The 12,425-nt window shown below is 36.3% G+C and overlaps 1 protein-coding gene across 4 annotated transcripts in view; it reads right to left on the bottom strand.

Moving 5' to 3' along the window:
• Positions 1-12,425, bottom strand: part of LOC135107859 (calcium channel flower-like) — a 28,076-nt gene that overhangs the window by 7,012 nt on the left and 8,639 nt on the right. The window contains exons 5-6 of one of the 4 annotated variants that reach the window (XR_010272021.1): positions 9,592-9,759; positions 1-3,924 (exon numbers count right to left, since the gene is read on the bottom strand). The exon at positions 1-3,924 is cut by the window's left edge and continues 7,012 nt beyond it. Coding sequence is in view for 3 of the 4 variants with exons in the window: in XM_064018162.1 (XP_063874232.1) it covers positions 9,654-9,759 (106 nt within the window). In the remaining variant the exon portion in view is untranslated. Of the gene's footprint in view, positions 3,925-9,591; positions 9,760-12,110; positions 12,192-12,425 lie in introns of all 4 variants that reach the window. The other 3 variants (XM_064018162.1, XM_064018164.1, XM_064018163.1) reach the window with 3 other exon arrangements.

The raw sequence follows: 12,425 nt of genomic DNA, 5'->3' as shown, positions 1-12,425 counted from the left end.
ACAATAATGTTTGATAACAATAATAATAATGATAATAATAATAGCTCAAGCAACAACACTACCACCAGTAATGTTTATGGTCAAGTGTGTTTTGATCAACATCATTTTCATTCACAAACCATCAACTTTTTGCTTCAACAAATTATGATTACAACATCAAGTTCCATATGTGTATATATAATATTTCATATGTCTCTAACTATGATATGTTTATTGTGGTGTTCCAGGAATCATTAAATAATCTCTTACATTTTTTAATTAACTTTATCATGGAGTGAGAACATAGAGGCAGCCCCTCATCACAGGAGAGTACTGTACCATTAAAAATATTCAGTACTGTGTTTTGCACAAACTAGTCCTGTCTCTTGATTGTTTTGGTGCTTCTCTCCTTTCTTAATCCCCTAGCAATGATGGGTACTTCTAAATCAAAGCCAGCACCACCTAATAACATAACACTTGAATGAACACAATGTGCGAGATCCAGAGGCAAAATTAAGGATGCTTTAATCAAGGTTAATGATAAAAAGATCCTCCATGACCTTGTGTACCTTGATTCTCCTTTCATTAACTCAAGAGGTCTTGAACTTTACTTTACTAGTCAAGTTTTACTCTAAGATTGTACACCTAAACTGCATCTACATATTAGACTGAGTCATCAGTTGGCATTGGCTTTTTGTTTTTAAAATGCCCTTCACTACTACAGGGTTGAGTGAGGGGGGAGCATTATACAAATCATGAAATGCAGACAGCTGGTCTGTGTACAGCACTAAATGTTTTCACATGGCACCTCCTGCAATCATGTGCTTCCATAGGGTGTCAAATGAATACACTAATTTCCAATGCTCCTTCTACTGGTGCCCAAAAATATTGCATTATACTTGGTAACACTGACTAATAATTACATCAAGCTGTGAATCTTAGGACAACAAAAGAAGAAAGAAAAATAAACTATAAGAAAATTAGTCTCTCCTATGAACACCACAAACTGCAGTACTACATTCTCTCTGCTTTCCCCACACTCCATCTATTATACTCCTCTTTACAGCTATACAGAACGATACACTTATACTATCCAGTCACACAATTAAAACTTCATAGAGACCAATATACACAATTCCTAATACTTTACCTTTCAACACTGATGAGGAGCACACACAAGACATTTCTCACTATTTCTAATATTTTCATATTAGTTAAATCAAATAATATAAGGGAATGTTTGTTTGTTTGTCTGCTTATTTTATTTAATTGCTTACACTGCACATAATTTGTTTTTACTTGTGTGCAGTGAACAATAAATAGTGTCTGTGTCCAAAACATGCTTGAATGCAATTTTTCCCCAATGAGAGAATGACTTAAGAAGCCTGACTTATTTTGGTTGTATACATATAATATTGTCCATCTACATTAATTTATACAACTTATTCAACATTATCATATGATGATTCTTTACCTATCTTACATCCTTTTAAAATTTATGATAATTCATGGAAAACTTTGATCTACAGCTCAAATGCACACAAACTACAGCAGAAACTCAAGCCTTCTGGTGCTGTTCCTGGTCCTTTCTCATCACTTCTCCATGGCAGGGGACTGACACAAGGTTATCAAAATTTCTGCAGCCTAAGAATAGAGTGGACAGGTGGCAGTGTGGAGCAGCAGTCAGGCTTGAAAACATAGTCTTGCCTACAAAGGTCTACTGCAATCTGTGTGTGTGTGTGTGTGTGTGTGTGTGTGTGTGTGTGTGTGTGTGTGTGTGTGTGTGTGTGTGTGTGTGTGTGTGTGTGTGTACACATTAGGGATGTACCAATGTATCAGTGCTACTATCAATGATACCAGGTTATTTTATGGATTACTGATATCTGCAATACATACTCAAAAGAACAAAAAATTTCCCCTACTGGCAACCAGAATTTCTCTTTCCATTACACTTAATTGCATGTGATAAATTTATGTCACCTATATAAGCATTACATTATGAGGCTGTTAATTTTCTTCTATTATTTTACAGCCAATAAATTAGAGGCCTGACTCATTACCAGTTCAATGTTCTAAGCTGAGTGCATGGCATTCATGTGAACAAGATTGAGCTCAATACCTACATAACAAATAGCAGATGCAATATACAGTCATCCTGTTAACACAGTATACCAGAAATCTCGCTGAATGAGTCCCGGCAAAACTATAGTGTGTCTTGGTAGTGCCTAATCCATGTCCCAATAGTGTGAAGCCCAAGGAGAGGATCTAAGGGCTGTATGATGTAGACTGCTGAGTTTGTTGGCTATAAACAACTTATCAATGTGGTTATGCTGCTTCCTCTTTTTTAATATAACACAGACAGGCATATTTCTTAATGTTGCATTTGTGTTAGAATAATGTTTTTTTTTGTGATGTACTGATGCTTGTGATGATGTGAGGCTTTCCTTGACAGCTTGGTCATGCCTGAAACTAAGTGAACTTTATTGAATTAGCTATACTTCAGAATTTTCTACTAGTGAGAAATTTTGCAACAGCATCAGTTTAGGTATTAGTATTAACATCCTCATTTTGAGAGTATTGCATTATTGATACCAGTTCAATAGAATATATGAGTAGCTGGTTGCGACAAACCCCAAAAGTAAGCAAACGAGTAAATTGCATTTAAAGGCAATCACAGTGCGTGCATCGGTCGTTCACCATCGCTTTACTTTACCTGTCTAGTGCGTCCTAGACAGAATACATGCAATTGTGTGTTATATCTTGTTACAGACTACATTTTGTTGGCTTTTATGTGATATATGATACATCTGATTTTGTTATGTTGAATAATTAAAGAGTTATAAAATGAGGAATAATACAGAGTAATTATTAAGCAGGAAACAGTTTGGGCTGGCTAACATGGCACATGTTGGTAAAGAAAACTTACGTGCCCCACCACAATGAAGTTTTTTATTGTCATTTATGGAAACTTTCATGAGTGTGACGCTAATTTTCTTTAGTAACAATAGTGTACACTAATGTTTTGCATTAAAATTAATCGTCATTATCAACAGCAGCCTCTTCAAACATCTGATATTTACTAAAAGAGATAGTGACGGTAATAGGTAGACACTGCTATGATTAATGGACGTTAGCAGCACACACAACAGAGATACGTTCACATCAGTGTTATTTCTAAGATGTAGGGGAAATTAGAGAACAGAATACATTATGAACTCCATTTCACAGTGGTTGCTGCTTGTGCCCTTGCCGCAGCCAGCTACTCATGCATGTTTTGAAAAAAAGTTTTATTATCAATACATCCCTAACATGGTATATAAGTTAAGAGGTCAGAGATGGGGGAGGTTATCAGTGATTATACCAGACAGGGCAAAAGGATATAGAAAAAAATATGACAAAACATGAACAAAAAGTAACGAGTATATTGAAAGAAAAGAACTGCAAAACTTTTCAATTCTTGCAGCAATTCTGTGGTGGGAGGGGGAATTACCAGACAATAGGATAACATATTTCATAAAATAGGTCATATTTCAAATGAACAGTCAGTCAGTCATTGGCCCATAAAAATAAACATGTGACACTTTGAAATAAAAATTTATCCTTTCAGTTACTGGCTCATAAAAAATAGTTATTCAATCTTCAGCCATTCATTTAAACTACTAGACACTCAAGCAATTCTTACAACACCTAGAAGAGGCCAGATCCCAACATGTGTTGTCATCAGAACTTCAATTGAATGTTACATCTAAACAGTATGATAAGAGAAAAGTTTCATCCTGCATTATGATGATCACTGGTGTATCAGCTCTTCCAGTTTGGGTGGCAGCAAGTGGCAGAGAGGAGATTTAGGCTGGGGGACTTGAGCCGCCATCCACCAGGTTGTCCTTCATTCCGCCGGGCCTGCCAGAGTTCTGGGCTGCAGCGATCATGTCCTCCCGGGAGCCTCTGTGGGAGGGTTACAGTGAGGGAGAGATCCTTCCATGTCAGAGTGAAAGGGGGGAGGAGTCTCCTTAAGTTCAATGACTGAAATTTTCTCTAGGGATAATATTGTATCATCTTGAAGGTCTCCCTGGGTAATAATGCCTTTCTCTACTTCCAAGATCCTTCTATGCTACCTCAAAGATGGTAGTACTTTCTTTTGCCTACCTCTTGTAAGCAGTGTTAAAGCACCTCTTGCAGTTTTTTTTCTCTAAATCTTCTAAGCAATTTAGAAGCTCTAAAACCTCCCTAGCCCTGCACAGCAATTTTACAGCAGCTTCTAGGCCAAGGTATCATATATCAGCACCATTCTAGAAGCAACTTTCCCCTATACAATGTTTGGCCAAACTATTTCAAAAGCAAAAGATTCTATTGCACTCAAAAAAATAAATAAATAAATAAATAAATAATAATAATAATAATAATAATAAATAAATAAATAAAAATAAAATAAAATAAATAAATAAATAAATAAAATAAATAAAATAAATAAATACATAAATAAAAAAAAATGTATCGCATGCAACCTTAGAATCAGTATAAGAGAAAACAAATAAAATATCATTTGATATGTAAGAGCTTAAGAAAGGAAAATCATGTAATACAAGTGAGTGAAATTCTCCCACACTTAGTCATGAAAACCACTAATTAAACAGTATGACATGCAATCATGCACTACCAGTGACAGGTAAAGTATTGATAAATTCCCAGATTTCCCAAATGATGCATGTTACCGTGACATATTATAGGAAATGTACCATTGTGAATGAAGGAATACAAACCTGAAGTCCTTAACTGCCAAAATCTCCCCAATGACAATTCTCTCTCTCTCTCTCTCTCTCTCTCTCTCTCTCTCTCTCTCTCTCTCTCTCTCTCTCTCTCTCTCTCTCCTTCATGCAAACACACAAAAAGACCACGAATACTTAAGTTATAAGGCATCTGGACCTTCAAGACTGACAAATTAAGGTTAACCAACGAACTCCCAAAAAGGTCAATAGCCATATGATGAATGGACATATTCCAAAAAGCCACAGAGGTTAGTTATGTAAAAAGAAAACAACATACAATTATTTTAATAAAGTGGATCACAAAATGAATGCCAAATTATTTAATCAAGGTGCATAAAGACTGCACAAAAAAATATGTAAATAAATAGATAAAATTATATATATATATATATATATATATATATATATATATATATATATATATATATATATATATATATATATATATATATATATATACACACACACACACACACACACACACACACACACACACACACAAAGATATAATACTTTAATTTTGTGTTCATGTGTAATGAAGAGAAATAAGACATGAAAAGTATGAGGAATAGAAGTAAAGATATTTAAAACTTTAAAAGCAAGAAAAGTTTCTGAATGCTATCAGAACAAAAATTAACTGTACACCACACTTGATACTTCAAACATGTTAATGTATTATGAAGCTATGAGTTGGTTCTTTTTTAAATAACATACAGTGAATACTGTCTAATTTAGTTTTTCTTTTTTAGCACAAGCAAAGTCTTTCTTCAAAAGAAGCCTTACTTACATAGATATGAGTGACACTAGCATGTCTCTGCTCCAGCCACAATCAGCACTAAAACACTGTTAACTTTATACAGTAAAATCCCTCTCATCCAGCATTCAAGTATCCGGCAGCTTCAAGTATCCGGCACATTTTTCCGTGAGCCTTGAAATCAATAAAAAATCAATGTGTACTCATAAAATCTATTAAAATTCCCGTGCGAGGCATACTTTGTCCCCTCGCCACCAGAGCACACTGCTTCGCGCCACCCACAGCCCACTGCACTGTGTTTACTCAGTGATTCAGTCCTGCATGTGCACTGTTCATGCCTAAAGTTGTAGAAAAGAGGAAGCGTGTTGTGCTTACACTTAAGCAGCTGATCAGATCAGCTGATCTTTGTTATGGTAAGATGCGTGAGTGTAGGGTGGTGATTGTGGACATAATTTCACTTCTATTCAAGTATCCGGCATGTCAGCGGTCCCGTTGATGCCGGATAAGAGGGATTTTACTGTATGTACAGCTTGGTTCCAAGCTTCACAAGCCCCAGATGTTTTTGCAATCTGGGAAACTTACAGCATGAAATTCTCCACTAACAAAATGCTTCATGTAGCGACATGGCAGGGCATTCTGAGAAAACTTTGATTAGTTCTTTTCATGAGTGGCCATTGTCCAGTTTGTCAAACACTGTTGGTTGGTGGTCATGTAAGTATTGCTCAAGTCCACAATGTTATGCCATCCCTACTGTTGTCTTTTCTTGAGTGTTGGGCATGTCCAGACAAGTGAGCATGCCCAGCGCACACACCAGTTGGTGGGCAAATTTGGGAAAACGTTCCCGGGAATGTCATCCACACAGATGATGAATGAGCACGCATGCTTGATTATACCAGTGTAGACTGTTGAGCGTGGTATAATAAGCATGGTACTCACTACTACTGAGAAGGAAGTACAATTATTGCTACATATCAAGAAAAAAAGAAAAGTGGAAAATACGGAGCAAGGATTGATTAAACAGAAGAAATGTTTGGCAGCTTCAATGCTCCAATATTTGTCTCAAGCCACCACATACTGCCTAATGACTTTGTTTAAGAGGGGTATGTGTGTTTCACAGGTATACCCATCAAATGTGCTCAGAGATGGACATGCCTGCTGATCAGGTCCACTCATCCAGACATGTGCTTGAAAACTGCTGCAGTTGTGGTTTTTGCTTCTCATTATTTTGAAGACAGATGTGATGACATTTCATTCTGAGATGGTCAATGTAAAGACCTTCTGGCTGAGTGGAAGTTGTGTCAAAAGGGCTTCATAGATATGAAAGAACTGCCGTTAGAGACACTAACTTCTCTAGATTTATCTAAATAGTTTTCCATAAAAGGGTGTTACTTGTTTTTGCAGTCCATATACTTTGAGAGGAGCCCATTACTCACTTTTTAAATGTTTAATGCTATAGTAACCAGAATTTTTAAACATAAACAATACTTTGAAAATCTCACCAATTTGAAATTAGCACCATGCATGCTGTGCAACCAATGTGTTGCTATCATTGTCTGATTTACATTGCTACCATTTGGTTGAGTTTTATGTAGGATTATTCTTCATTTCTCTCTAAAAATAATTGACTAGCAAAGCTTAAATGAGTTATGTTAACTCCTTAGGCAGAAAACAGTAATAAGCAGCCACATATGTGATGGTAGGAGTTGTCATAATTTAATGCGGGAATATAACAACGGTTTGCCAATCTTGTATATTAAATAACTGGAACATGCAGGTTCCAAAGGTGTTGGACAACAAGAGTTACTCTGTAACATAGTACTGCTCCTTGATGAGAGTTTTATACCTGCTTGATGTTTAGCATTATGTTCTTTTGTTTGTTGTATAATAAATTTATAACATCACATTTGGATAATGTCCAAATGTGCTACAAGACTGTGTTGCATTATCCACAGCCCTGTTGTGAAGGGGCCATGGCCTATTCATATATCCTGACTGCTCTCACTACTGGTACAAATGATGCATGCACCCCAAAGACAAATTCGTGAAAACTATCTCAAGGCAACAGAAAGACTGAAAGCATTTAAAGAGGAGTATAAAATAAAGAAGAGACAAGTGATGTGAATATCCTAGTGGCCATACATTTACTGACAGCACCAATATGGTGGCCAAGGAGAAAGTATAGATGCATATCCCAGCTGAACTATATTCAGCAATTAATTTCTGCTATATATATTTTTTACTTAACTCAAGGAGATATTAAGTTTCAAGTTCACCACTGTGAAAACAAACTTATTTTAATATAATGGTATTGGCCAGTACACCAGTATACAGGACTCAAAATATGGAGCTACTCTACTATCACAAAGGAAGGTTTCCATGGACAAATACCTTTCCCTTGGCAAGCCTTTCTTTAAACATCACCAGAACTATTTACACTTTTTAAAAATTTATGCTACTGTTTTCACTTAAAGGAAACTTGATTTTGTCCATAAAAATGCAATATCTTACAGTGATCTGAAAAAGCCTCCATGAATTTGTGAGTCACCAAAAGAACAAGAGTACAAGATTGGTTGGCAGTATGTAATTTCAGTTTCAAGTGTGTCCATGATGAACATGACTTCTGAAATGGTATATACCACACAGATACATAAGAAGGCAGTAAAGGTGATGACGGCACAATCACGATGTGATTCATTAACGCTCATGTCATCTGAGCTAAAAACTGATGATCCACCATGAATTATATGGCATTTCAAATTTTGGCCACAAGATTTTCATTCACAATATCCATTATTAGAATGAAGAAAACTACCAAAAATAGGGCAATTAATTAGGTGGTCATGAATGTAGAGCCTTTGATAAAATAAGTGAAAATGGTGAAATAAATAACTAACACATTTCATATACATTCCACAAGCATAGTCGCTATCAACATAATACAGTGATTTCAACGTACTCTCAATTTTAACGGAAACAAATGCAGGAACAAAGAATGATTCCATTTGAGTGCAAGCAAGATGGCAGTAGGTTAAACCTAGCCGGGTACTCTTGGAATTTTTAAGTAGCAAAAAAACTCAATCCGCTTTGATGGGATTCCAATTTCTTAACTAGGATTTCTATGCTAACAATACCATACCATGTAATTAGGATAAATTTCACAACCCATTAGTCCTCAAGCTAAAGACATTTCCTGTTATGTGCACACAGGTAAGACCCAAGTCCATTCTAGCTTTTTCTAAGCAAACATGATTATTTGATTATAGCAAATACCTCAGATTTTCACAAGATGGAACAACAGAAGATGAGACAGTATCACAGCTGCATGTTACATGATCTTGATATACTTATTAAGATTAACAGACTGGTATTGAAAATGACAGAGAAACATTACAAAGTTATCCATTTGCTTTTCTATTTGTAATGGATTTGGCATTAATCTTATTTTTCTTTTATTAGAGGAGAGAAGAAAATCTTATATTTTGAATAATACTAGTCTAGAACAGACATAAGATAGTAAAGCTTCCAAGAGAATACTTTTATTATGTCACTGAAGTTTCAATTTCACATTTCAATGAAGAAAGTTATTAACAACAAAAACTGCATCTGTGAAATCAACAGAGACTCAAGTGTAAAGCCTGGTGTTATCAGTTAATAAATATGATTTTTTTAGTGATCACAATAGCCACTGAACGGATCAGTGAGTGACGTTAGCTGTAGCATGCACACTACTCTGCCACCACCAGCACCAAGCCAGCCTACCACACCCTACACACCAAGTGTTGGGTGTGCTGTACTGACTCACCTGCCATCATCAGGCATCTCTGAACTGTCAACCTTAAAGTTTCTGCAAAGTTGCAAACTTAAGGCTATAACTAATTTTGAGCCCTTAATTGGTTCCAGCTCACTTTCTTATACTTAAGGATATAAATCCATACTTATGGATCTGTAGGCTCATGTCTGAAGAGAAGAAGAAAAAAAAAAAAAAAAAAAAGTTGGCCATTTACTTGAGATGCCTGATGACAACAGATGAGACAATGCAGTGCACCTAATGGAGTGGTCATGCCCAGAGGTGAACACAAGACCAGCACCAACATGTGAAGTTATCAAAATAGTGGTGGTGGTGGATGATGGGTGTTACTACAGCCCCGACCGGTTCACGTGGATCGCCAGGCCTCCGGATCATCAACCAGGATGGCACTCTGGGAGGTGGTCATCCCCGAGTGGTGGTGAGCGGCAGCCATCATGTCCTCGCGGCTCCCCCTAACATATGGTAGTCCCACTTGGTGACTAAGAATGTCACACACTCCTATCTACCTGCCTACCTACCAGTGTATCCACACACACTAACTAAATTCAGTAACTTAAAAAAGTCTCTATTTATATTCAAGTAGCAATTATTCCAAACTATATTTTTACTATTCCATGATGTAAATATCTTTGTATTTGTAACTATGGAAGCAATTTTTGCATATCACAGTGTAAAATGTAAATATTACATATATGTAGAAATGTATTTGTCATCTGATATAAGAAATATAACTGAGTATGACCATGTTAACTAATATCCCTGTACACCCATTCTATTATGTGTCACACAGATATATGACCCTTATGTACACAATATGAAGAAAACCACTTTGGGAAGCTGAATATCTAAAGTCCATTGAAGACCAAAGCCCTGAGAGTTTAAGAGAAAGGAAAAGTTAGAGAAATAATAAATACATTTCATACAAGGAATTTTCCACAAAAAAATGGTATATAATTCAACATCAGCCAAGACCCTTCTTGAATAAAATAAAGATGGTAAGCTCATACTGTCTCTACTTGATATAATGTATAAACCCACCACAAAGACTTCTCAGATGCCTACACCTGGCTTCACAGATGCCAAGATAACCTGGATATTTATGTCAAGTTCAAGAATCATAGGGAGATGCAGCATCCCTAAGAGTACCTACACAACTTACCATCCAAACAACTCTTGAGTGCTTCCCACAAATAGATTTACAGTTGCATTAACCTTAGTGCCAGTTACCACTAATCCACAAAACTTAGCATCCTTTTTTTGGGGGGATAGAATATATAACTAGAAAACATAGAAAGCAGACAACAGATGGCGAATGTTAAGGTAGTGGACACCAGTTCTCACTTCTGGACACCAGCCACTAATGTCATAGAGTACAGTACCTTTATCATTTAACACACATGACTTTCTTAGGATTCATTTGGAGTTCTCATAGAATTATGTACCATCATTTTCACCTTTCTACAAGTAGATACTATTTCCTCCTAACTTAAAGGATTATTTTTTCCCTCAGACACAAAGTAAAGGAGGTAGAGTAAAGGGCAAGGAAAATAATGAAACTAAGTGTCACCACAATCCCTTACCAGCAAGCAGAAATAAGGACTTACTGCATATAGTATCAAAGCAAATAAAACTGACAGGCAGGCAACAGTTGGAAACCTTCAGTATGATCTCCATGAACATGGTGATGAAGACACATGACTACCAAGACTAATGGGTATTGAGATCACCTGGCACTACAGCGCATAGGTCTATTCACCATCTATCTATCAACAACCTCCATCACAACCAAACATTCACTCTAACTACAATTCATTCTTATCATTGTATCTTTGATCAAGGTGCAAAATAAGCAACTGAAGAAACTAAATGAATAGAAGTTTGCAAGATCTGAAAGTTTACAATATCTTATGATATAAGGAGTTAAGATTCACAGACATACTGAATCCTGTTTTCTTTTGAAATAATCTGAAAACAAAACAATAAATATAAGCAGGATCCCCTGGCCCAGTGCCATGAACTTTTGCAGTTAATACAACACAGTATAATCCTCAACATACTAAACATCGACACAAACACCAACGTGCAAGGTCATTCCTCTGTAAACCTTTCCATGTCTCTTTCTCTGATTACCTTTTGCCAACAAAGACAGTTTTATGTAAGTCTCATGACTGCACTAGTAACCCATGACTTACGTTATCAACCTATGGTGCATCAACCAATAGCCACTATGTACAAGTTTCCCAACCCAAAATCTCTACAGTACCTGGAGTATGTACTGCAAAATAAAATGCCTATATAAGAGCCTGCATCACCATCTTTCTCTGAATCTTATACTGCTATTATTATGTGCTTCAAGCATGACACCAAGTTACCAATTCATGATAAAGCCTCAGATTACTCACTATACTAACAGAATTCAAACTTGTGTACCTCCACAGTAACAGCTTATTACTTATGCCAACAGAGCTAGAGATTTTTGAGTTAGCAACAGTATATCCTGGCCTAAGAATACTCCAACAAATCTAGCAGCCATGCATCCAAGCCTTGGATCACCAACAGAGCAGCTGTATATCATGGCTCATCAATGCTAACACATATAGCAGCTGTGTATTCTGGCCTTAAAACATCAACAGAGTTTGCAACCATGTGTCCGGCTCTAGCTATACACCAGCAAGTCTAGTAGCTGTGTATTTTATTCTCAGAACACCCATATACTGCTGTGAAACCACACTAACTGAGCTAATAGTTGTGTATCCTGTTTTGAGCTATACAACTGAGCCAATCCACAAATAAAGAATTGCACCTTTACACAGGACCTGCAGCCACCCACTGCACGTTAGCGGAAGCTATTGGTGTTTGTCCTCCAGCAAGGTTCTTATTTTCACTGGAAGGCAAAAGTGCCATCTTAAGGTACCATGACATTCAGGAAATTCCTATTTTATTTGTTAAAATATAAAATTCAAAAAAATTCATTACTGTACTTATCACTCATTCAGATCTGAAGAATTTAAAAATAAAGAAAAATCTATAAGCTTTTATCAAAAATCTTTGGAATCACATACTTTTTAGATTTCAAATTCATTCAATTTCAGAATGGTAGAAAAGAAAAATGTTCCTA

The sequence above is a fragment of the Scylla paramamosain genome, chromosome 16 (assembly GCF_035594125.1).
Source record: "Scylla paramamosain isolate STU-SP2022 chromosome 16, ASM3559412v1, whole genome shotgun sequence".
NCBI lineage: Eukaryota > Metazoa > Arthropoda > Malacostraca > Decapoda > Portunidae > Scylla > Scylla paramamosain.
Note: the sequence above shows the minus strand (reverse complement) of the source record. Positions and strands in the feature narration are given on the sequence as shown.